Source organism: Bubalus bubalis, chromosome 6 (genome assembly GCF_019923935.1).
Source record: "Bubalus bubalis isolate 160015118507 breed Murrah chromosome 6, NDDB_SH_1, whole genome shotgun sequence".
NCBI classification, from domain to species: domain Eukaryota; kingdom Metazoa; phylum Chordata; class Mammalia; order Artiodactyla; family Bovidae; genus Bubalus; species Bubalus bubalis.
Genome location: NC_059162.1, coordinates 109,345,298 through 109,371,428, shown reverse-complemented (window position 1 = coordinate 109,371,428; position 26,131 = coordinate 109,345,298). Strand labels below are relative to the sequence as shown.

At 57.3% G+C, this 26,131-nt stretch overlaps 1 protein-coding gene across 2 annotated transcripts; it reads right to left on the bottom strand.

The window, feature by feature from the left end:
- Window positions 1–751: 751 nt before the first annotated feature.
- COL8A2 (collagen type VIII alpha 2 chain) lies at window positions 752–25,021 on the bottom strand. 2 transcript variants are annotated; one of them, XM_025289090.3, is made up of 4 exons: window positions 24,888–25,021; window positions 16,867–16,911; window positions 5,531–5,742; window positions 752–4,929 (listed from the first exon to the last, which is right to left on the bottom strand). In XM_025289090.3, exons 3-4 carry the CDS (start codon window positions 5,724–5,726, stop codon window positions 3,011–3,013), a joined length of 2,115 nt encoding a protein of 704 aa, XP_025144875.2. In that variant the 5' UTR covers window positions 5,727–5,742; window positions 16,867–16,911; window positions 24,888–25,021; the 3' UTR covers window positions 752–3,010. The 2 variants fall into 2 exon arrangements, with proteins under 2 accessions (XP_025144875.2, XP_044801194.1); XM_044945259.2 differs by lacking the exon at window positions 16,867–16,911.
- Between the last annotated feature and the right edge of the window lie 1,110 nt (window positions 25,022–26,131).

Here is a 26,131-nt window from a genome sequence, read left to right as displayed (position 1 = left end):
TGAAGTGAACTTTGGGTCACCAGATTGCTGACCTTTAGGGAGGGCGGGCCTCACTCTGCATCTTGGGCCTCCGTCAAGGGCCTTGGCCTGCCAAGAAGTTCTACACACCATCCATTTTGAAGAAAGGAAAATGGAGAGGGCACCCCCCCCCCTTAAACTTGAGGGCTCTTCCAGCCTCGGTGGAGATCTGTGCCCAGCCCTGCAGCTAGCCTGAGGTTTTAGGATTGTTGAGCAGGTCTGCTTTCAGTCGGGACGGGGTTCCTCCAGGATTTTTCAGGGCCTGGACTGGCCTCAGGTCTGCGGTCCAGATCCCCAGCGTGTGGCAGGCTGTGGGGCATGTGCTTTCTCCCAGGACTGCTCCCCAAGCCCTGCCTTCCGCCTTGGGCCTGGCACCAGCCTCGCCCACAGGAGCAGAGATCCCTGATTTCATTCATAATGTGTATCAGATGTTGAAACTTCGCCCTCGGGATCCTGAGCCAGCTGTCATGCTCCACTACCCCTGAGAGTTTGCAGGAATGTTCCAGGGAAGCTTGACCCATCTGCCCCAGCTCCAGCCACTGCCTTTCTTTGGTTTCTTAAAACGCTTCCTGGCATTTACTTGGTGCAGAGCCCAGGCATTTCTGACGCGGTGGTGATAGAACCCCTGGCTGGGGAGGAATGCATGCTCTTTGAGAAGGTGCGGAACAAGAGTCCCAGAGAGCTCCCCAGGTGCTTTATGAAAGCAGAGGCTCAAGACACCTCTACATCAAGGCCAGTTTCAGTACAGTGCTGTTTATACAACAGGCTTTATTGAGATTGTGTCAATACAGTCAATACCATTGTTTTTCTTTTCAAAAAGAAGTTCCATTTTCTTTGATTCCCAAGTGCATTTTTCCCGAATCTCCTATGACACAGGGCACATAATAGGTATGTAGGGAACTAAGCCTCCTATACCAGGTTAGAAATGAAATTACTAATGGAAAACATTTAAACCTTAATCTTTAAAAAAAAAATGAGGAATTAGAATACAAAAATGCACAAGGTAATGGGTAGTTTTCATTGTTAAAACCTGACACAGTTTATCAAAGCTAGTCAGTTAAGTGGACACCTGGAACTAAAGTCCCATAAATATTTTGGAAACACCACCCACCTCTCCCCAAAGGCTTCAGGAATGACACTTGGCAGAAACTCAGTTCTGTGAAACAGCTCCTTTGTTCTTTTTTTTTTTGGCTCCCCGTACCCTCAGGGCCCTGGACTTCACTGGGAGCTGGTGCCTTTTCACCCATCAGAACCCTTCCTAACAGGTCAAATGGCAGTGGCTTTGACTCAGTAAGAATGCTGAGCAGGTGGCCCCATGAGGTATGATTTAAGACTTAGTTCCCATGGTGCTGATGGATAAGAAACCCACCAGGAACCCTAGCCCAGCCTGCTCTTGAAGTGCCACTTGGGCAGATTTGGGTTTTCTTTTCTCCTTTTGAAAGTTAAAACGAGTGGTCAAAGGGTCTGCTTGATTTGGAGAAGTTGTGGGTGGGGAGGAGGTCAGCCCAGGGGCCTGAGGGAGCCACAGCCTAACACGTCAGAAGTCGGTGATCAACCTCCTTCCTCAACATGGGCAGGCGGGGTGAGGGCCAGAGCTGTAGCACGTCCACGCTGGGCCCTCATCTCAGTGGTATCCACTCAGCTTGAACTAGGGGCCAAGGGAAGGGAAGGAGGTCTTGCCTGTTTCCTGCAGAGGAGAGCTCTGATTGGGGAAAATGGCAGTAACATCCACCTCATCCCAAAGGGGCCTGTTGGCACCCTTTTTCTCAGGGCCTCAGCCTCCTGGGCCCTAATCCTGCTTTGGACAGGAAATTGGAACCAGAGAGTGGAAGGAGAGGAAGCCCCTGCAGATTAACCCCTGGAGTCGACGCACACCCACCATCTGGCTCTTACTAAGGAGAAGCGGGCGGCTGTCTTCATCAACGAGCTTGTGTGCACCTTGTTCTGTGGGTGAACAGGAAGCTCTAGGCCATGGGGCTACTGGGGGTGGGGCTGGCAAGCACCCCTTACAGTTTTGTCTGAGTAAAGCGGCTCTCCCTCAGCAGGTGAAAGGAGAGAGGAGGAATACTCAGGCTTGCTGATTGCCAGCCCTGCCTCGTGCCACCTCTGGCGGTCCGCAGGGGCCTGGGCGGCTGCCCTCACACTGAGCAAAGCCAAAGCTGGTGGGTGCAGCCTTGGGGATGGAGATGAATGTGAAGAACGGCCATCCTGCGCCAGGCCCACGCCCCTGCCCCTCACAAGCCACTGTTCTCCGTGGCTGCAGCCTGAGCAGTGAGTGGGGGTCGGCACTGCCCAGGAGCCAGGAGGAGCGGTCACGCACCCATACCCACCGGGGACAGGCCTGCATCCACAGCCCCACCGCTAGGGTTGCAGTCCTGACAGGGTGTCCACACTGGCCACCACGGTCCCCCTCTTCTCCCTTGCCCTGGAGAGAAACAAAAACTCTTCGGGAGATCCATCACCTTCAGCTGGAGGTCCCAGGGCCGCTGGAAGAGCCCCAGCCAAGAACTGAGGGAGGCCACGCCCCATCCCTTGAGCAGGTGCCCTTTGGGGGCCAGCAGGCTGGGCAGGGCTTGGGAATATGTCTCCTCAGGGGAATGGAGGGGGCTGCTCAGCCCCCTCTCACCACTGACTCACTGAGAAGCAGCCTCCTTCACCGCCCGGCAGAGCCCAGGACTCTCGAGGGGGCAGGGGTCTCCACCAGCCAGGCTGAACGTCTGGGGCCCTGCCAGGGGGCCAGGCAGGGCAGGAATGGGGGCACAACCCCCACCACTGCACAGACACGTGGGGGAGAGGAACTCAGGCCAGCTTCTTCCAGGAAGAAACCTCAGCCTGCGTGGAGAGAATCCAAGTCAGTCTCCCCAGGCCGAGGCCGCGGCTGCCTTTGTGCCCGCCTGTTTCAGTCTTTGGTTTTTTTTTCTTTAAATGGAGGTTCTTGGTAAGTGAGAAGGTCTCTCTACCGCTAAAGAGGAGGAGGCCAGGGCAGCACGGGTTATGTGGGACACAGCAAGAATCCCGAAAAGGAGGAGTGGATGTACTCGGTGGAGTAGAGGCCATTGGCCTGGTCCGAGGGCATCTGTACCCAGACCTGGTCGTTGGGCCTTAGCTGCAGCACGGCCCCGCCAGACGCCTGGTCCAGGTAGCCCTTCTTGTACTCGTCGTAGGTGTACGTGGCCGGCACGTTGTTCTTGTAGAGGGCCACCCACACGTTGGTGCCCTTGACATGCACGTGGTAGGCGAAGTAGTAGACCCCGCCCACGGGGCAGGTGAAGATGCCCGTGGCCGGGTTGTAGCCACTGTGGCCGTTGTAGAGAGTCCGGTCAAACTTGACGGGCATGCCCGAGGCAGGGAAGGGAGAGGTGAGCACAGCGGTGAAGGCGGGCGTGGCATGGGCCGACAGCTCCCCTAGCCCCAACTGTGGCTTCACCCCCTTGCCCAGCACAGCTCCCTCCACTCCACCGTTGGGCAGCTGCAAGCCGGCGATGCCAGTCTCGTCGAAGGCCCCCGGGGCTCCGGGGGGACCAGGGGGGCCAGGAGGCCCAGGAGGGCCCGTGAGTCCTGGGGAACCTGGCACCCCGGGAGGCCCTGTCGGCCCAGCCACGCCAGGTTCCCCCACTTTCCCCTCTCCAGGGGGCCCCGGTAGGCCTGGTTCGCCCTTCAGGCCTGGCAGACCCTGGGGCCCGATAGGGCCAGACGGACCCTGGAGTCCTGGGATTCCTGAAGGGCCCCTCAGGCCGGGCTGTCCAGGGAGCCCCAAGTCACCCTTCTGCCCCAGGGCTCCTGCCACCCCTGGTCCTCCAGGACGGCCTGTGAAACCAGGCTCACCTTTGGGCCCAGTCGGTCCAGGAGGTCCATGAGCCCCTGGAAGCCCCCTCTCTCCTGGGAGCCCAGGTTTCCCAGCCAGGCCACTAGGCCCTTGGTCACCCCGAATGCCAGGCACTCCTGGGGGTCCTATAGGCCCTGTCTCCCCCTTAGGCCCAGGGACCCCACGTCTGCCAGGGAGCCCTGCAGACCCTGGAAGTCCAGGGGGCCCCCCAAGGCCCTGTGGGCCCTGTTCCCCTGGCTCCCCATCCTCACCTGGCTCGCCCCTGTCCCCCAAGAGCCCTGGGACCCCAGCTGGGCCCCTGTCCCCCTTGGGACCTGGCAGGCCTGGCATCCCATAACCAGTGGGGCCTATCAGGCCAGGGGGGCCCCGGGTCCCTGGTTCCCCTTTGGCTCCTGGTGGGCCCTGTGGCCCTGGCAACCCTGCTGACCCTGGTGCCCCCACCCCGTCCACCCCAGGGGGCCCCTTTGGGCCCAGAGCCCCAGGCTCCCCCCTAGGTCCTGGCACCCCAGGAGGCCCAGTGTCACCCTTATCGCCAGGGGCCCCAGGAAGCCCATCCAAACCTGGTTTGCCTAAACCAGCCGGGCCAGGGAGACCTGGGGGCCCCGGGGCACCACCCTGCCCTGGGGCTCCAGGTAGCCCTGGCTGGCCCACTCCATTTTCACCTTTGAGGCCTCGATCACCTGGGGGCCCAGGCTCTCCCTGGGGTCCTGGCTCCCCCCCAAATCCTGGGGGCCCGGGCACCCCCTGGGGGCCTGGTTTTCCAGGGACAGCAATGCCTGAGGGCCCAGGGAGGCCAGGGGGCCCTGGGGGCCCCCGGAGGCCCTGGTCCCCTCGAATCCCTGGCTCCCCGCGAAGCCCTGGCTGCCCTGGTGGTCCAACCTTGCCTGGGAGCCCTGGGGGACCAGCCTTGCCCATCCGGGAGAAGCCAGGGGGGCCGGCGGGGCCAGGTTGCCCGTGGAGCCCAGGTTTTCCCGTGCCTGGTTTTCCTGGGAAGCCAGGAGGGCCGGGGGGACCCCGTGGCCCAGGCTTTCCAGGGGGTCCGGGCTCTCCTTTCAGGTCCATCGGCAATAGTGGTAGAGGCATTTCTGAGAGAGAAAAAGAGAAGAGGCTGTCAGGGGCCTGGCCAGTGGGGCCAGGGGACCCATCTTCCCACTCCCTAGCCAGCATGGGGTGCAACTTGAGAAGTTAGGGCTCTGTACCTGCTCATGAAGACCACCCTGGTCCTCCCTCCCTTCTCTCATGAAAGACGCAATTTAGGGGTGGTCTGGTGGCGGTCTTGGGAGCTGCAGGGTAGCCACAGCCAGGACTCCTGGTTCCCAACCTACCCAGGCTGGGCCTCCCTTCCCCAGCAGCCTCTCATCCCTGCGGAACTGTGGTGGAATGGCCACCAGGTGGCACCAGCAGCCCTCCTTAGAGCCAATCGGCGCCAACCCCTGCCTATTTCCCCACAAACCTTCCCGCCCCTCCCCTACCCAAAGACCACCTCCTCCAGCCAGCTCCACCCCTCTTCCGGGCCCTCTTGGGGTGGGAGGCCCTGGACCCGCATCAAGAAGCAAGTGGAGGTGGGAAGGTCTTTGGTGGGATGGACGGGCTGTGGCTGTGAGGGGCCTGGGAAGAGCCGGTGGAGGTCAGGAGACAGGGAGTTGGGGGTGCGGACGGGCCGAGGCGGGGCGGGGCGATGCTCACCCAGGTACTGGCCCTTGCCCTCGCGGAAGGGCGGCCCCACGGGTCCTTTGTGCATGGGCTGCACGTACTGCACCGGCGGGTAGCCCGCTGCCCCAGCGGCCCCGCCGCTGGCAGCCGCCCTCGGCCCGCACGCCAGCAGCAGCAGCAGCAGCAGAGGTGGTGGCAGCGAAGCCAGGGGTGTCAGAGCCCCCTGCATGGCGTCCGCCGGCGTGCTGCGGGGAGGAGGGAGAGAGGCCGTCAAGCCAGCTCATGGGTGGTTTGGCACCAGGCCCAGGAGCTCACAAAAAAGATGAAAATTTAGTTATTATTCACAAGCATTTCTCAAAGTCTCCGAGTCTGCAGAAGTTACTACTAAACCTCTCCTAACCCTGCCCATAGCGCTCTGTACAGGCAGGGGTGGGGATGAGGTTCCTGGACAACAGCCTCCCAAACCATTCACTTGGCAGCCAGATGCCCTTCCAGAGCACCTCTAACCTTGGCACAGCCCTGCCAGACACTGTTTGATGATTACACACCCACTACCACGTGCTGGACTGGCTCTCTGCCAGGCATGAGGCTAAGCTCTCCAGCATGGGAGCTCACTTAATCCTCCCAGCACTTTAACGAGGTATTGTTACTGTCATCTGCATTTTCCAGATGACAAAACTAAAGCAAAGGTCTCTAGGAAGCAGCACTGGGATTTGCCTAAGGTCTGTCTGACCTCACATTAAGTCCAGGCTTTTCTGGGGTTCCCCACCATCTTCTGGATCGAGTCCTTTGTGGGAATTCCCTGGCTATCCAGTGGTTAGGACTCAAGGCTCTCACGGCCAGTGGCCCAGGTTCGATCCCTGGTTGGGGAACTAAGATCCCGCAAGCCTCGAGGCCATTAATTAATTACATATATATGTATGACTTCCCATATATGTATGGGCTTCCCTTACAGCTCAGCTGGTAAAGAATCTGCCCACAATGCCGGAGACCTGGGTTCGATCCCTGGGTTGGGAAGATCCCCTAGAGAAGGGAAAGGCTACCCACTCCTATATTCTGGCCTGGAGAATTCCATGGACATGACTGACTTTCACTTCACATGCATATGTATGACTGAGTCCCCTCGCTGTTCACCTGAAACTATCACATTTTGTTAATCGACTATACACCAATACTTCCCAGGTGGTGCTAGTGGTAAAGAACCTGCCTGCCAATGCAGGAGAGATAAGAGACACAGGTTCCATCCCTGGGTCGGAAAGATCCCCTGGAGGAGGGCATGGCAACCCACTCCGCTATTCTTGCAGGGAGAATCCCATGGACAGAGGAGCCTGGTGGGCTACGGTCCACAGGGTCGCAAAGACTCAGATATGACTGAAGCGACTTACATGCACACCCCAATACAAAAGAAAAGTTTTAAAAAAGTATAAATTAAACAATAATTTTTGTAAAAGTCCTTGGTTCCCAACATGGTGTTCTAATCATTGAATCAGTATCTCTGTCTCCAACTCTACCATCTATTGCCCCTTTCTCTGCTGCTCCCCTCCACCATACCTTTGCCCCAGTCACCAGGCAGCCTCACACTTCCAGGCCTTTGCACCTGCTGTTCCTCTGCCTGCAGTGTTCTTCCCCTCACTCATCCTTCAAGACCCAGGGAAGCTGTCACTCCTTCCTCTACAGAGTTAACCCCTCACTCCAGTGTCCTGACCTAGCCCTGTCTCAGCATTCAGCTCAGCTCTGAGAACAAGGACTGAGTTAGGAAGAAAAACAGGCTCCAGATTTGGATAGCCAGCCTAAATCCTCCATTCACCAGGTAGGGGAGCCTGAGCAAGCGATGTCCACTCCGTGAACTCAGTTTCCTCGTCTGTAAAATGGAATAACATGTCCACACTGAAACGTGTACATGAATGTTCATACTGGCATTATTCATAACAGCCAGAAAGTAGAAACAATAGATGTACATCAACTAATGAATGGATGGTGTGGAATATTCAGGATATGGAATATTACTCGGCAATAAAAAGAGGTGAAGTACTGATAAACGCAGCAATACAGATGAATCTTGAAAACATCACCAACTGAAGAAGCCAGGCACAAAATCATATAATTCTATTTGTAGGATGCGTTCGCAATAGGTAAATCTATAGAGACAGAAAGTAGTTAGATGAGTGGTTGCCTAGGGCTGGGGCAGGTAGACAAAGGGAGTGATTGTTAATCACAGGGTTTCTATTGGGACCCCCGGTGGCTCAGACGGTAAAGAATTTGCCTGGAATGCAGAAGTCCCAGGTTCCATCCCTGGGTCAGAAAGATCCCCTGGAGAAGGGAATAACTATGCATTCCAGTATTCTTGCCTGGAGAATTCCATGGACAGAGGAGCCTGGCAGGCAATAGTCCATGGGGTGGCAAAGAGTCGGACATGACTGGGTGAATAACACACACACACAGGGTTTCTATTAGGGGTGATGAAAACGTTCTAAACTGATTGTGATGATGGCTGCATAATTCTGAGTACCTTAAAAAACTGTGGATTCTTATATTTTAAATAAGCCAATTGCATGCTATGTGAGCTGTATCTCAATTAAGTTCTTTTTAAAAAACTAGACTAGGACTTCCTTGGTGTCCAGTGGGTGAGATTCTGTGCTTCCACTGCAGGGGGCACAGGTTTGATCCCTGATTAGGGAAGTTCTGCATGCTGCAAAGTGTGGGGAAAAAAATAATAATAATTAAAAGCTAGGCTAGGAGATTTCCTGTTGGTCCAGTGGTTAGGACTCTGAGTTTCCAGTGCTGGGGGTCCAGTTTTGATCCCTGTTTGGGGTACTAAGATCTCGCAAGCCTGGAGATGTGGCAAAAAAAAAAAAAAAAGAATTTTCTTTTCAAGCTAGGCTAACAACCTGCTTCTCAGGATTGCTGTGATGATCAAAGTTGGTACCCCAGGGTGGGTACCCATCAATATCTACACAGGGGACTAGCCTGACATTTCACACACCCCAGGAAGGTCCCACTTGCCCTGGCATCCCTGCTCTGGGCTCCCCTCGCCCCACCCAGGGGCTCTCCACACCTGTGTGTGGCTGCAGGAAGGTGTGGCAGTGGGCTGTGCACATCCAGAGATACCTGAGGCTGTCTGGAGCTGCAGTGCAGATTCTTCCAAATTCAGTATCATGCGGGCTTTGCAGGAATGAACGTGGGGCTTTGGGGCAGGATGGTGAAGCTGCCAACCCAGCTCTGCCATCAACCTCCCTGTCACCTTGGGCAGGTCTTCAGCCTCCCTGAGCCCGAGTGTAATATTAAGACCTGCCACCTAAGGGCTCCCTGGTTTCACATCACTAACCCTCTCAACGACCCCCGACCAGCTCATAGAATTACTGTCCCCTATTTTATAGATATAGAAACTGAAGCTTAGACTAAGAATCTTGCCCAGAACACCTGCCCTCAACACAGGCCACCTGCTCTGTCTGCACCATGACTGGTTCTAGGCCTCCTACTGTGTAGGCCTGGCCCTCAGTTAACTGCTGATGAGGCTCCAGCCAGGCACTACCCCAAAGTTTGACTTTCTATCCACATTCAGCCCTGCAAGGCTCGTCAGCCCTGTTTTACAGGTGAGGCACCTGGAGTGCGGTCAGAGCCTAAACCCAGGCAGTCTGACTCTTAAGCCCCAGCCGCTAACCACCGTACCATGAGGCCTCTCGAGAGCAGGATAAAGACCCTCCTGCCCTGGCCACCTGAGCTGGGGGAATGCGGGATCCTCATATATCACAGAGCTAGAATGTTCTGCCTGGAAGGGGAGCAGGGGGTTGGGCAGAGGGGCAGACCTTGCAGTAGGAAGCAGGAGGAGGGGAGTGAGCAGTTCTGGTCTGAATGGGTCAGAGGCCGAAATCACGGCACCCCCACAGGAGGACTCAAGACAGCCCTGGCTCCAGGGAGGACTTCCCTGTAGCTCATAAGGTAAAAGATCTGCCTACAATGCAGGAGAGCTAGGTTCGATCCCTGGGTCAGGAAGATGCTCTGGAGAAGGGAATGGCAACCCACTCCAGTATTCTTGCCTGGTGAATTCACGGACAGAGAAGCCTGGGGAGATATAGTCCATGGGGTTGCAAAGAGCCAGACACGACTAAGCGACTAACACTGCTACTGTTACTACTACTGGGGAGCCTTGGTCCTCTTCCTGTGCTGGGTGAGGCCTCACGGAGGCGGGGGCTGATGCAGGCTCAGCTGGGAGGGTGTCTAGGATGGGGAGAACTGTAGAGGGGCACAGGGCATCAGAGGAAGAGCCCCCCCAGTTCAGGCAGGAGCCCAGGCAGGGCCCCCTGCCAGCTCCCCACTTCTCACTCCTCCTTGGCAAGGCGGGTCTCCAGGAAGCATCCCCGCCCTACGCCCCCGTGGCTCCCTGAACTTGCCCCATCCTGGCACCTCCTGCTCCATGGAGGTGGGGCGGGACCCCGGAGCAGGTGTTTCCTCTGGAGCGAGGCGTGCCTGAGTGAGGATGGCAGCTCACACCTTCGCTGGGGCACCGCCTAAGTGCTGCGTCACAGTTCGCGATTGATGTAATTCCCACCAGATCCCCGGGAAAGAGGAGCTATGGTGCCTCCTCTTCCTATAGACGAGGCGTCTGAAGCCGGAGACAAGCGGGAGTGAGGCGCCGCCCCCTGGCAGCCAGGGTCTGAGCGGAAGTCTGTTAAGAACCTGAGCTCTTAACCGCTGGGACAGACTGCCTCCAGGGAGAACGTGCCAGAGAGCACAAGCTAGACAGAGGCAAACAGACTGAGAAAGGGAAGCTCTTTTCCAACTCCAAGCTGCCTGTGGGTTTGAGGAGGGAAAACTTACTCCAGCTCTTAAAGGGGAGGCGGCCATGCCAGTCCAGGTTGGGGGCGGCGGCGGGGGGCGGAGGGAGAGAGGGGCTGGGAGTGGAAGTGTGCATATCACAGGAGAAGGGGGCTGCAAAACGATGGCCCCGGCATGGTGCCACATGGCTGCCCACGTGGGAGGCACTGCCCCCCATGCCAGCCACCAGCAGAGCCGAGGGTGCCTGGGCGCCCCTGCCTCCTGTTCACGGTCATCCCTTTCTCGCCGCCCCCACCCCCGCCTCGCAGCTCCCCAGGCTCTCAGGTCGCTGCACGTGTTCCTTCCCTCGGTTCCCCCTACTGCGTCCCCACCTCCTGCTCCTCCTCATTCTTAGACGCCGGGAAGCCTACTGGATGCCTCCCCTGGGCCCCACTGACACCCGTAGGGCCCCCTCACAGCTTCGTCTCCCTCTTTGGCTTTTCTCTTCTCTCCCCGCTCCTCCCCTCCCCTCCATGCCCAGCACAGGACTTGGCTGGCACAGAGATAAATGGATGATGAATTCAATTTGCTGTCAGATTTAAAGATCACACGAATAACACTCAGACCTTGCACAGATAAGTGTCACACGGCCCTGGAAGCCCCTTCTTCAGCCCCTCAGAGGGGCTTATGTGTCAGCTAGAAAGGGAACAGGTGGGACATTCACGTGGCCTCGATCAAGAAACTTCAGCTAAGAGCTGCCCGCTTGGGGAATAGGGGCACACAGGGAGGAACAGCCGATCCACTTGCTTGCTTGCTTCTGGTCTCCCCTCATGGAACTGGTTGGCGAGAGCCCTGAGGCTCAAGCCTGGCTGGGCTGTGTGACCTTGGGCAGACCGTCACCCTCTCTGGTAACCTCTTAGGAAGGAAGGCAGGAGCTGAGGCGACCGGGAAGGGGCGGGGCTGACAGGGGCAGGAGGTGGGATGCAGAAGAAGACGCTGATTCAGGGGATGGAGCGGTGGCGGCAGCAGGGTAGACGCGGTGTTTGGACAGCTGCAAGTCCTTAACGGGGATTTCCCCCCTTTTCAACAAATCCCCGTAAAACAGCATTTTGTCCAAGTCAGCGTTTTGTGGTAGCCTGGGCCTCCTCCGGGGGCGGCAGAGGAGGTTGGCTGGGAGCGGGTAGGGTTCCAGGGTCCTTCAGACCAATGAGAGGGGAAAAGGGAATAGACCCCAGCAGGAAGTAGCGGCATGAATACACACCCTTCTCTCCCTGGATAGGGCTGCTCCTGAAGCAATAAGTGCCCCCTCCCACCAGTCCTCTCTCCAAGGGTCCCGTCCCAGAGACGATCAGCAGCCTGGGGGCGGGGGTGGGGAGGCAGGTGATCCTGTGGAATTTAAGGGCCTGCCCCCTCCCCATCCCATTGCACACGTGAGCTCTCAGAGGTCGCGATGCAAAGGGGGGGCCTGAGCGCGGGGCGCAGGTTCCCGGCGGAGCGTGCAGGGGTGTGGCCAGTGCGGCCCTGGCCGACCCCCGCCTCCCCTCGCCCCGGGTGGGTGGATGGAACGCAGCTCTGCGCAGGCTCCTGCTGCTCCAAGCCCCCTACCCGAAAAGGGCGGCTGCAGCTGAGGGAGCCGCGGGGAGCTCAGGCAGCCCCGGGGCCTGGCCAAACCACAGGTATGTTATGAGACGCTTCCTGTTGTGGAGACATTTCTGCGGGATCGGCTGCCCCGCTTGCTCCTGTCTCCCCACCGGCCCGGCCGCGCTCTGTTCTCTCCCCGGGTCTCTGGCCCTGACCCACGTCTCTCGGTCCCTCTTTCTCTCTCTCTAAGCCCAGTCTCCGCCACTTCAACAGGTGAGCAGCATTTCCAAGGCTCTCCCTATCAGGGGTCCAGCCCTGGGCGGGGTGGGGGGCCCTAAGGCCCTTTACATTCTGACTGCCCCTGAACTCTCATTCCAGCACAGCTGCTTTCCAGCTGTGTGGTCTCAGGCAAGTAACTTAACCTCTCTGAACCTCAGTGTCTTCATTTGTGAAAGGGTTAACTGACATGGTCTAAGCCATCGGCCCCTTCATGCTGCCCTGTTCTGCTACCCTGATGGCCAGAGAGTCCTCCCTTCAGTCTAACCTTAGTGCCTCCTGCTGCAAAGCAACATCTCCACCAACCTTTGAAAACCTCAGGTGACTTGCTGCCAAAGGCCAGGACCTTGTGAAGTTCCCTAAAAGTCAATTATCTGTGCTTCTCAGCCTTTTCTCTGACTGCTCCTGAGATGCTGCTGACTAGGGGTCACACAGCCTGCTCAGGCCAAGGACGAAGTTATGGATCTTGGAAAGAAGCAGAGGAACTGCCCTCCTCACCCACTGGGCATGATGCCCACCCACCCCACCCCACCCCCGCCGCGACTCCACACTTCTCCAGGGTTCCTGAGCCCCCATCCCCCACCTCTCTCCCAGCTTGCAGAGATCAGGAACCCTTTCCCATCCCCCTTTCCTGAGTCTCAGATGAAAGGGGTCCTGTCTCCTACTCAAGGTCCCCCCAGCCCTTCCACACCTCTTCCTCAGGGCTGGGTTGGAGGGCTCACTGTCTGTGGGTGCCTCCCCGAGTCCCAGCCTCTGCATCCCAGTCTATACAGGCCTCTCCCCTGCCCCTGGCCAGCCTCATCTTTCTCCAGCCCTTCTCAGCCAAGCTTCTTGAAAGAACTCTCTCTACCCCTCACCCTCTCACCTCGTGTGTTTCCTTCTCACCAGCACTGCCTCCTGCCTTGTGACCCTGCTTTCCTCCTTCCTGGAAAGGCTCCTCCTCAGATTCTTCTCTGCTCCTTCCCTCTGCCCACTTTGCAGACCCAGGCTTGACCCCAAGGAGCTGGCTCAGACCTCTTCTCTTCTCTCTGGATGTTTCTCCTACAGTTTCTAGCTCTCCCCAGCTCCCACAGTTCCAATCCCAGCACCAGGGACTCCCATGTCTGTTTCCAGCTACCACTCCCCTGAGCCCCAGACTCTTGAGTTCAACTATGAGCCAAGCATTTTCTCCTGGCTGTCCTTCAGACACCTCCACCCAAACTGCTGTCATTATCTTCTCCCCTATTACGTGCTTCTCCCCAACTCCCTGGTGCCCAGGCCAGAAATCAGGACATCACTCCTGACACTTCTGACCCTTCCTTCCTTACGTGGAATCTCTCTAGCCTATACACTGCCTTAGCACAAGTAGGAAAGGCTACCCCTCTGTCCAGCCAACTCGGGCTTTCCTCATTGACTTTCTGCAGTGTCCTTGAAGAGTAACCGACCCGCACAACTGTACATGACAGCCCTGTTCCTTCGCCCCCAAACCCCCAATCCAATCTTGCAGACTGTCTCCTCTGTTTCTCTCACTTCTCTTCCTTCCCCTCCTCCCCCATTCTCTCTGTCCTAATACAGACCTTGTATTCTCCCAACACACAGCCCAGAGCCTGGCACATTCCAGCCATTCAGTAAAGGTTTGTTAAATTGCCAGATCCTCACCTGGATTATCAAAACTGTTCTCTCCCACCCCTCAACCTCAGCTTCTCTGTCTTCCTCAGAACATCCTATAGATACTCCAACAGTGCTTCTCAAACTTTAGTGTGCATCAAACGATTTTAAAAACACAGGCTCCTAGCCCATACCCTCAGGGATCCTGATTCAGTAAGTGTGGAGCAGGGCCCAGCATCTGCAGCTCTAACAACCTCCCAGGTGATGCTAATGCTGCCTATATGTGAACCACACTTTGGCACAGCTCTGCCATGGCCCTCCCCGCTCTGGAGTCTCCAATGACTCCCTAGTACCAAAGTGATAAATCCCATGTTATTCTGCAGTTCATGTGGCTTACTGGAGAAGGTATATAGTCGTCCCTCTGCATCCACAGGTGATTGGTTCCAAGACCCCCCATGGCTACTAAAATCTATGAATGCTCGAGTCTTTTATATAAAATGGTGTGGTATCTGCATATAACCTATGCACATCCTCACGTATACTTTAAACCATTTATAATACCGAATACAATGTAAATGCTATGTAAGTAGTTGCTGGGACACAAGGTAAACTTAAATTTTGCTTTTTGGAAATTTTGGGAATTGGTTTTCAAGTATTTTTGATTCACAGTTGGCCAGATTTGAGGATGGACGTGGAACGTGCAGATACAGAGGGCTGACTGTACTTTAGACTCAGTGGTAATGCGGATAAAGAAAGCAGAGAGGATGGCAAGATCATAGTGAGGCTGGCAAATCCATGAGACCACAGCTGGTGGGGAGACACACTCCAGGTCTAAGAGTCATGTTTGGGAACCAGCTTGTTGTGGGAACCATGTGGGTGATTGACATGCCCACCTGTGACCCTTCCGCCACGTCTGTGTCTCTGAATCCAGACCCTCATCTTCCTGTGTATCTGAGGCATCTCCTGGTAGGTCTCTCTCCTGTCTGTGTCACCATCCCATTTGCCCACCCTGTTTGTCTTCCTCTGCTCTCTCGCGCGTTATACCCAGATCCTGTTAGAGTTCCAGGCTCTGAAATCTCTAGCTGCTGGTCACTTGATGGGAGCCTCCAGAAGGCCAGCATTTGTGGCCTTAATGCTAACGTCAGGTCTGGGGCTGACCTCCCTAGATGATCCCTGAGCAGCCCCACAAGGTCTGGGTGGAGACTTGTGGGGTCCAGTCCCCATGATCTCACTGTCCTGCAGGTCACTGAGACTCTGAACCTCTCAAATTTAGATGTGCAAGCATGAGGACTGTTTCGAAGCTAAAGAGCTACCTGGAATCTGAGAGTTGGGGGATGGAGGGAGGAGGCTAGGCTGGGACAGGGCTGCCTGGAGGACACCCTATCATCCAGACTGATGGCAGGACAGGAGTGTCGCCTCTGCCCACCTTGTCTATACAACCAAGTTTCAGTTCCACCAAGAGTCCCAACACCCCTCACCTCTGCCAGTGAGGACCTTAGACCACAGGGGACCTCAACTTGCAAAACAGCATTGGAAGGAGGTTTTAAGGACAGATCAGAGTTCAACATGCCCATAAAGGCAAGAGATGGTGGAATACTCCAAATTGAGTGGGCAAAGAAGACTGAGGGCCTTCTAGGATGGGTTATATCTAAGAGGCAGAGAACCTGTGGGTCTGAAACTTGAGAGGGAGCGATATAGGCTGGAGATAAAAATAGGGCTTCATTGGTGGTGTTGCTGCAGCCTGGATGAGGGCCATGGGCTCACCCTTAGGGAAATCACCTATGTTTAGGGGTGAGAGGAGCACCAGCATCCTGAATCCAGACACCCCAAACTTCTTGATGTTTCCCTGTACCCACTGCCCACCTTTGCCTGCACAATCCTGCTTGCGTGAATTGCCCTTTCTTTCTTTCTCCTCCAGGTGGTGGTGGTTTTGGTCACTGAGTCATGTCTGACTCTTGCAACCCCATGGACTGTAGCCTGCCAGGCTCTTCTGTCCATGGGATTTCCCAAGCAAGAATACTGGAGTGGGTTACCATTTTCTTTCTCCAGGCAAACATGTCATTCCTCATTTAAGACCCAGTTAAATGCCTCCTCCTCCAAGCAGCCTTCCCTGCCTCCCTCAGGCAGAACAGCTCCTCCTCCAGGGCCTGTCTTCCCCAACACCCATCTCATCCTTAGCTGGGCTCAGCATATAGTAGGTGCTCAGTACAGTCTGCAGCCTGGGTGCTCTAACTCCTGGCCTCTGGCAACCCCACCTCCAACCTCCTGCCAGCCTGCAAGATGGTTTCTTATAGGGTCCCTTTTCCTTGGTGGCTCTTCCAGAGTCCTTCTCAGCTCTCTGCTGGAGGGGGCTTGGGCTGACCTCCCTCCCTGAAGGGACTAGGCCCACTTCCCAGGCCACCAATCTCTGCTCATCTCTGAGGCTAGCCAGCCCACTACTACCCTGGGGAGGAGCATCTTGGGGGGCAACAGAGTGTCCAGCGAGGTAGGAACAACCAGGTGGGGGCAGCAGACAGGAGCCAGGGCAGCCGTGTATCCTCGGGCAGGTGGCCAGGGGTCCGGCCCTTCCTTGCCAGGGGCTCAGGCCTCAGCTGGTGCCATTGCTCACTTCCCAGAAGAGGCCCTGAGCTTTTGAGCGAGACCGGACATTGGAGGGCCACCAGACCCAGGCACCCCCAGGCCCTAGGCCGGGCCCTGCCTTCTCAGCCGCCAGTCCCCTACCCCACCCCCACACCACCGCCTTCTGGTTCACATTTGCAGCCTTTTCCGGAGCGCCACCCGCCGCCCGCTGCCTCCGCACGCCTGCCAAGATTCCTAGGCCTTCGCGGCTTCCCTGCACGGTGGCGGCAGCTTCAGCGTCAGCAGGAGAGGCTGGGTTGGGCAGGGAGGGGGCCCGGCGGGAGCCCGGCCAGGCCACTGCACCCAGGCAGGCCAAGCAAACACGGCCGCGCCAAGGAGCTGGGGCGAAATAGTTCACAAATGAGAAAAAGCTGCTTCCGAGTTGGGCCGGAGGGAGCTGAGGTCACCTGCAAGAGGGGCTGCCCGCTAGGACACCCTGAGTCAGGGAGGGGCTTCCGCAGCAGCTGGGGGGAGCAAGGGCAGACGGCAGCAAGCATAGGCCGCATGCAGCCTGGGATACTGGAGAACCCCTGCCCCCAAATCTAGCTTACCTTTCAGGTCGGAGGGGCCTCTGAAGGTCCCAGCAGAGACAAGGCCTGAGAATTGAAAGAGGGAAACTGAGGAAGATGCCAGGAGCTGGGGGAGCCTCCTGCCCTGACTCACAGCCTCCCTGGGGCCCGCCATGGGCTTTTTGCCAGGAGCCCCTGCTGCAACACTGGCCCCCAACCTGCTCAGGGAGCCAAGATGTGTGCCCCGCCACCGACTTCATTCATGCCATGCACACTCAGCAATGCCCACAGGGGACCTGGCCCTGAGCTGTTGGGATTCTTCCTGTCCTAGGGCCTAGGCTGAGGAAGCCCCTTCTCTGTGCCAGGGTCCAGTCTGAAGAAGTCCCTACACCCTGCCAGACCCTAGGCTGGGGTGGTCCCTACTATAGACTAGGGTTCTACCTGGGGAAGCTCCTACTGGGTACGGAACCCAAGGCTAGGCCTTGGCTCCTAGGCTCAGCGCCCTGCCCTGCCCTGAACTAGCCCGAGGCATCAGACAAGTGGCCATCACACAGTTGACCAAGGTCTCTGGGCCATGGGAGTACACAGCAGGGAATACTGCCCTCCCTTGAGTTTCCCTAGAAGACTTCATGTAGGAAGGGGCTGGATCCTGAAGGGTGAGTAGGAGTCTGACAGGCAGGCAAAGTAAGAAAAGGAATCTCAGGCAGTAGGGAGCTGCTGGGCAGGCACAGGGAAGGCCCAGGGTGCCATGAGGTTGAGAGGATGAGCGGGAGCTGAGAGCGCGGGGCCAATTTAGTGGAGAGCCTTAAATACTATGCTTGCGTTTCTCTGTGAGGCAATGGGGAGCCACGGATGGTTGTTCAGCAGGGGACATGATGTGGTTACAGCCCTCGAAGGCCAGGTCCCCATTTCTGGCTCAATCAACCATGATACCTGATTGTCGTAAGCCCTAGTCCAGGTCACACAGCAGAGCTGGGGCCGCAGTCCAAGCCCAGACATGAATCCCGGGTGGATGGGGAGGGGATGCCTAGCCAGCCCACCTGGCAGGGAGGCCTGCCGGCCTCGTCACTCTCTCCCCCAGCTGCTTGCTCGCCTCTGCCCGCTCCCATGGAAACTCTGACATCCCAGCCCTCTCCCTGCACAAGCAGCCAGCTGCTGGAGCCAGCGGCTCCTAGGCCCTCTCTCCAGCTCAGCTGAGCCCTGCCCCCACCCATGCCACTCTGACACCGTGACCCCAGAGGTGGGTCATGAGGCTGCTCTCTCTGAGGGCCCAGCCTAGCTGATGGAGCGTGGGTGGGAGGTTCTCACTGCCCAGCTTGACCCTGGCTTCTCTGGCCCCAGTCCCCACCCTCACCGTGAGGCTCAGGAAGAGGAAGTGACTTATATTGGATCTGGGCTTTTGAAAGATGAACACAGATTTAACTGGGTGGTGGTGGGAAGAGGTAATCAGTCCAGGCTAAAGTAGCAGCATGTGTGAGGGTATGGAGGCATGAACGCTGTGAACATAAGTGAAATAAATAAATGAACTAACCAATCATAGCTGACACTTATTATGCACCTACTATGTGCCAGGCTCTCTGCTCGTGAACTGTCTCATGTAGTCCTCAGACCAACCCAATGAAGTATATGTTCTTTGTCTTTCCTTTTTACAGAGTGGGAAACCAAGGGACAGAGAGGTTAAGTAATTGGTCAAAGGTCACACAGCTCATGATGGGTAAAGCCTAGGCTGTTGGTGCCAGAGCTTGGGCTCCTGACCTCTCTAAATACAGATGGTTTGAGATGAGAACTGGATGAGGTCAGCCTGAGAAATACCTTGAATATCAGAATCAAAGACTGATACTGGGAAAGACTGAAGGCAAAAGGAGAAGGGGTGGCAGAGGATAAGAAGGTTAGACAGCATCACCGATGATATGAATTTAAGCAGACTCTGGAGATAGTGAAGGATATGGGGTCACAAAGAGTCAGACAGGACTTAGCAACTACACAACAACAGCAGCATCAGAGACCCCAAGCACAGCTTAAAGCTGGCTCTCCATGCCCTTCACACATTGGCCCTTAAGAATAATGGTCTCTAGAAATCCCAAGTATAAGGAATTCCCTGTCAGTCCAGTATTTAGGACTCTGTGCTTCCATTGCTGTGCCATGGGTTCGATCCGCGGTCAGGGAACTAAGATCCCACGAAATGCACAGTGTGGCAAAAAAATAAAAAATAAAAATCCCAAGCATACTTTATGTACCAGATGTAGCACTAGGCATGTTCCAGGCGTTTTTATCATGCTCTCCTGTAACCCTGTAAGGCGGGAATTCTATTGAGGAGGAGGGTTGAGGCCCAGAGAGGTGACATCCATTCTCCATGGTGAAGCAGCAGGGCTAGGATCTGAACCTTGGGGCTTGCCAGCCCTCAAATGGCCAAAACCCAGTTCACTTGGGCTTCCTGGAGACTGCCGCCATGGTAATGCTCCCCACTTCTCCACCCCCATCTGTGCTGCCTCGACCCAGACGGCAAGAGAGACCAGCAAGGCTGGCAAGAGAGTGGGCCGCTCCTATCCCGGGCCTCAGGAGCCACTCCAACTGACCAAGGCTCCTCAATCCTACTAAATAGGAAGGTGGGGTGGGCGGGTGTGCCAGGGCAGGGCCTGAGCCCGCTTCAATGGGACTCTGTTCTTAACCTGCGCTCTCAGCTGCCTTCCCTAATCTCCTGAGCCCCTCCCCTGGCGACATCGCCTCCTTGCACAGTGCCTGCCTCCAGCTAAATCCCAGACCAGAGGTGGGTGGGACAGTCTGCACCCCCTTGTCCCCCACCATCTTCTGAGAGTTCAGGCTCCCTAAGGACACTGGCCAGGGCCCCAGGCCTGCTTCCCCATCCCAACTTTCCAAACAGAGGTGTGGATTGATGGCCAGGAGGCAAAGAGTTGACTCCTCCCAGAGCGGGGCTCATGGAAGAAGTCTGTTTTCTGAGCCCTTACCGGGAGCTGGCCCTCCGCTAAGAGTCCTGCTTAAAAAATCATGACGGGGTATGAACCGCTCTGGAGCCCAGCTGCTCACATTCCTCTCTCAGCCCTGCCTCTTACTAGCAGTGACCTCATTCATTTGTGCCTCAGCTTCTTCATCAGGAACGTGGGAGCAATTCCTACTTCGCAGAGCGCTGGAGCAGATGAAGGGCGGTCATTTCAAGTAGCCGACTTCCACCAGCGCTGGGCATTAAGGGAACATTCGATATACGTTTGCAATTATCATCGTCTCCATCGCCATGACTGGCCTCCCCCAAAGCCCTGTGTGAGATTAAATTAGAAACCCTATTTTACAGATGAAGAACCGGAGGCTCGGAGACAAGTCACTCGCCCAGGTCTGCCAGCCAGCCCGTGGTGAATGATGCCAGAATTGGGACCCAAGCCCAGTGAGTTCACAGATGAGGAGGGCAGCCTCGCGGCTCCCTGGAGCTGAGGGCCAGCGTGCATGCGTGCGTGCGTGCGTGTATTGGGTTTGGGGCGGGGGTGGGGGGGTCCTCCACAGCCCCTCAGCCCCTCCTGCTTGACCCCCAGGGGCTCCGCTGCCCAAGCCCCTGCCGCCGCTGCAGGAGGGGGCTGTGCATTCCTGGCTAAGCAGCCGGATTTGCTGTGCTCCGGGAACTATGAAAAGAATGTTTGCCACGAGCTGAGCCGTGGTCGCCTGTCAGAGGGAGCGTGGCCTGGAGGGCCCACGCAGAGCTGAGTGGCGGCCAGGAGCCGCCGCGGTGGGAGGGAAGCAGGCTAGACGGGAGAGAGCTCCTGGTTAGCGAGGGCAGTGGACGCTGCAGGGGGGTGGGGACCGGAGAGTCGGCTTCCTGGGGCCTTTTGGGAGAAGAGAAAGGACCCCCTCCCCACACACAAGCAACACTGCTCGTCATCACAGGCTCCAAGGAGATCCGAGGAGGCATTACCGGCCCATCTTATGGATGGGCTTATGGAGACCCAGGGGGAAGCTCACTGCCATGGCAGAATTGAGACCCGAGGCCTGGACCCCTTCCTCCCAGAAACCCACCCGCCCTCACGGGGCCCACCAGGTCCACAGCGCATCCTGAGATATCAGAAAACACCATGCCAGCCCTCACAGTCGTAGCCGTGCTTCCGGCCTGACCTTCTCATGATTACTGCTCCCCACGTTCCCTGTCCCTCAAAAAAGTACCTTGTGTATGACAGTGCCTGGCACACAGTGGACAGATGAGAAATCATTAAGTTTCCATTCACTTCCCCCACAAACCGAGCCCTGGAGAGGGCAGGAACCTGGGAGGTCAGCGGGGGAGGAACATGAGCTGTACATCCTTATGGACCTGGGAGCGAATCCCAGTTTGACACTCTGAAGAGGGGCGCTTGGCCAGGTTACGGGCCTCTCTGAGCCCTCCACTTCTCCCTCTGTTAAATGGGCTACCGCCCTTTGCCTTGCAGCAGAGTAATAAGGACTACATGAGATATGCAAACACAGGTCCTGGTGCATCGTGGCTGCCCAGTAAACTCTTATTGTTACTCTCCCCCAAGGGGACAGAAAGAATTGAAGTTAGAGAACCTCTGATGACAAGGTCCCCTCCATCCTAGGTTCCGGATGGCCCCTGTGAGAGGAGCACAGCCTCTGCAGGGAAGGGAAGCCGGCGCCCAGGGTCCCATCCTCGGGGCTCAGTCCCTCCACTGGCTGCTGTGTGACCCTGGGCGAGTTCCTCTCTGAGGCTCTGTAATCCCGTCCAGGAGATGAGCCAGCAGTACCGGCATGGCTCTCTCCAGGAGGCACTAACCCTCTGCCACCCGCTTCTTCTGCCCTCTAAGAGCCAGAAATCTCAGCCTGCATGGGGACAGTCACCTCTCAGTTCAAAACTTTCCAAGAATCTGAATGGAAGGAGGGCCAGGCCCTCCCCCGTCCCTTCCCAGGATCCAACCAGAGGGGTGGAACAGACTCTGATCAGAAGTCTGGGTGAAAGTTCTTGGCTCTGCACCCTGACCATGTGTGACCTGGGATTACTCCTCACCTCTCTGCAGGCAAAAGGACCCTGGAGACCAGCATTAGCGTTCCCATTTTATAGATGAGGAAACTGAAGCACAGAAATGGGAAGACCCTTACTCAGAGTCACATGGAAAGTAACCTTGATCTGACCCCAAGGTCAGAGTCACATGGAAAGTAACCCCGATCTGAGTCCCAAGATCAGCTCTTCCCCTCACTGCACATGCTGCTTTCACTTAAGACCCACTGTCCACATCCCACCACCCTGGAAATGCCCACAGAACACAGCGGGCCTGAAATGCCCTTTCTGGGACCAGGACTTCCCTAGCTGATATCTGGGCACACTTGTGCACACACATGGCCTCACACACCCACTTAGGCTTCTATACATACATACTCAGGCCTCACAGACACTAACTAGCCCCCAGACTCATGGCCACACTCAACAGTCAGGCCCAGACCCTGGGCTTCAAACCCACATCTCCCCTGGATTTGCCTCCTCTGGGGTCAGACCACAGCCATTCAGAGCACGGTTCCTGGCCCACTCTCTCCTCACCCCCACAGTCAAGCATCACTGAGGCTTGTCCAGTCTCTCTCCTCATTCCTCTCCATCTATACCTTCCTCTTATCCCCATGACAACCACTCACCTCAGCGTCTATCATCTTCCTCCTCAAACTCTTGTCCAGCCTCCTAAGTGGCCTCCTTGCCCTCCAGAGCAACCAGAGTGATCCCCAATTTGCACCACTCTGCAGCTCACACCGTTTCTCTGAACAAGGTCCTAGGAAATCTGACCTCAAAGTAGCTGTCAGTCCCTCCACCTCACTCCCTCACTGTGTGAACCGTGAGTTGTGAGCCGAGCCGGCAAGTACTCACCACCCCCTGAGAGAACTCTGCAGCTTCCCACCTCCACACCTTCGCCTATGCTGTTCCTTCTGACTGGAATGTCCTCATTTACCCTTTCCTCCCTCTGCACCTGTCAAAGTTCTTCTCCCTGAAAGCCCCAACTAGAGGCACCTCTTCGCTGCCTCTCCTGAGGGCCCCTCCACACACACTTCGGCTTACAAGGTGCCTCCCCCCATGTACCTCAGTGGGCACCCTGAGACACAGCTGCACCCCATATGAGAGGCTGCTGCGCCTCTGTAAGTGCCTGAGGCCACAGATGGGACTGGTTCATCTGAGGCCCCAGTCTCCTACAAGGGGAGCCCCATGCCTGCCACTGGGGGGCCTGGGGTGGGCTAGGGGACCAGTAGGGCAACCAGCCTTCAGTCTGGCTCAGACCCGGAGCAGGGGAGGAGGTGGGGTGCTTAGGCTGACAGCCCTCTTGCCTATCTGCCTGCCCCCTTCTTGCTAGGAGATATATTCACCTCCACTTTTCTCTCCTCTTCCTCTGAGCCAGAGAATAAGCGGAAACTCATTTTCACTGTGATAGACAGAGTGAAACTGGAGAGAGACCCTACTGAGAAAGCGTGTGTCTGTGTGTGTGTGCGCGCGCGCATGTGTGTTGTCCTGTCTGAGTGCGTCTGGCTGGGCCACGTGGGGCCTGCCATGTGTCTGCAGGAGTCCATGTGGGCGTGCGTGTGTGTGTGCGTGCACATGCCCTGTCTGTTGTTGCAGCGTCTGTCGTGGTGTATGTTTCAGTAGAGCATGTTCTGGTGTGTGATTGTGTGTGACTGTCAATGGGAGGGAGTGTAGCTATGCAGCTGTGCGTGACTCTGCGAGTATGTCTGTGGTGTGTCCTCGTTACTGTTTTGGGGTGATTGCACGCCCGAGGGCCTGTCTGCGTTCACCAACCCAGCAAGGGGCCAGTGGGGACAGCTTTGCACTGACCGAGGCCACCAACTCCCCACGCAGAGTTGCTGCCCTCTGCATTTCCGCTTCTGAGGTCTAAGTGGGCTCCCTGAGGGCTCCCATCTGCTCAGGGAAGTGAGTGTCAGTCCCCTGAGAGGAACCCCAGACTGCCTAACCCTCCAGCGCCCCCAGGTCTTCCAGACACCCAAGGCAGCTCCCTGGGAGGTTGCCTTCACTAAGGGCGCTCCAAGGAAGGGGTGAACCCTACCATCAGACAAGCGCACAGACCTTAGCAAGAGACGCTGATGGCAAACAGGAGGAAGGGCTTCCGGGTTGCCAGGGTCCCCTGAGGGAGGTCAGTGGTATTTCTGTGTCAAAAGCCTAGCACATTCTCACACACACCGAGGACCTCACGTAAGCACACACTGATTGATACACACGAATGACACACCGGCAGACACTCGCTGTCCCCCTCACACCCCACAAAGGCACACACTGACAGGCTCACACACTGCACACACACAAGCAAACTCCGAGGGTCTGCCCTTCAAAGCTCGTAACTCCCAGGCTCCTCTGGCTGAACAGTGTCTCCCCATGGCCCCCCACCAACCCCAGGGGAATCCCATGGTCACTATGTCTCCAGCCCCAGGACAGACACTGGGGAGGCAGTTCTGGGGCCCCCAGATATCAGCTCCTCTGAGTCAGGCACCAGCCCCCCTCACCCCTCCGCAGGTCTCAAACCTAAGCTGCAGCAAGGTGCTGAGCCTCTGGCAGAGACAGCCTTCAAAACCCCAGTCTCGGGTTTGGGGGATGCTGTTAGGACACCCCGAATAGGAGGGACTTGGGGGCAGAAGCAGGAAAAAAAAAAAAAAAAAAAACGGGAAACCGGGAGGTGGCCAGCTAACTAGAATCAGCAGAGAGATGGGGAGAGGAGAGCCTGAGGTCTACAAGGGGTTCGGGGGGACTCTAAGGCCCCTGCTCCCTCCTGACCCTGCGATGGAAGCGTTGTCATCCCATTTCGCAGGTGGGAAGGGAGACTCCCGGAGGTGAAATGATTGCTCCGAGCCACATGGCCAGGGATTCCACCCTGGGCCTGTCTGAAGCTGGAGCCCCCGCTCCTGGGAAGGAAGGGAGGAGGGGCTCCCTCGTGCCAGCGCCGACCCCCGGGCCGAATCCCCCATCCCGTCCTCACCCCGGAGTCCTAGGCGCCGGCCCAGGTGTCCCCGACGGTTTCGGGAGAAGCGCAGGCCGGGTCTTGCCCTCGGAGCCCCCAAGCCCGGCAGCCGCGCCGCCTCCTCCCGCTTACCTGCAGGGGCGGCCGCCGGGCGCCGCTCCTGGCCCTCGAGGGCGGCCCGGGGCGCGCGGGCTCCAGGCAGGGACGTCGTCGGGGTCCGCGCCGGCGGGGCTCCGCGTCGCTCTGCCGGCCGCCCTTCGCGGCTGCAGGAGTGGGCGGGCGGCGCGGGGGGGTCCGGGGCGGCGGGAGGGGCGCGGCGGGGCGGGGCCTCCTCCCTCTTTCCACAGCCGCCGCCAAGGCCCGCGCCCCGCCCGGCCGAGCGCGCGCCCAGCCCGGCCTCGACAGTCGCCTCCCTCCCGCGACCCACTCGAAAACCCCCACCCCGCGATATCCCGGGCAGCGCGGCCCCCATGCACCCTCGTGCCACGCACATTGTGCCAGCGTCTGGGGCCCCCTGCCCTCTGAGGCCACCCGTCGGAAGGGGAACACAGACCCAGACCTGGCGCCGAGAAGGGCATGGTATGCTCAGCGCAGGGAAGGGGCAGCACCGAGATTGTTGTTTAGTGGCTCAGTCATGTCCCACTCTTTGCGCCCGCAGGGACTGAAGCCCACCAGGCTCCTCTGTCCACGGCAAGAATACAATCGCGGTTTCTTGTGTCTCCTGCATTGGCAGGCGGGTTCTTTAGTTTGGAGCCACCTAGGAAGCCCAGCACAGGGATGGTGGGCCATACGTGAGCAGTTGATGAAGGCTTCCTGGCAGTGGTGACCTAGCCTGAGGGCCAGGACTTAGGCGGGTGGCGGAAGGAAGGGCGCTGGTGATCTGCGCATTCTGGGTTTAGGGAGGTAAGCCTGCGTGCACACAGAGGCGGGCAGCGGGATCTTGTAGGCCATGCAGAAGCTGGTTAGACGTCACTTCAAGGAAATGGGGAGCCACTGAAGGCTCTGGAGCAGTGCAGTGAGGTGGTCAGAGTTGCATTTTAGAAAGAGTCCCCTGACTTCTCTGCGGAGAAAAACGGAGGCAGGGACGCTGGAGGAGGCTACTGTTCAGGAACTAAGATCCCACATGCCCAGCATGCAGCTCCCCAAAACAAACAATGAAAAAACAGCAAGAGGAGTCAAGGAGGTGGAATAGGCAGGATTTGGAGGTGGGGGCAAAGGACCTAGACCTAGAAATGAGGACAGAGTCTAGGTTTCTGGTTGGGCAATGGGGAGCTGGTGGTTTGGAAGGAAGATGGCTGGATGCACTTAGTTGCACACCCGTGCGGGCTTCCATGTATCCAGCAGAGTTCTGAGCTAGAGATTAGGAGCCCGTGGTA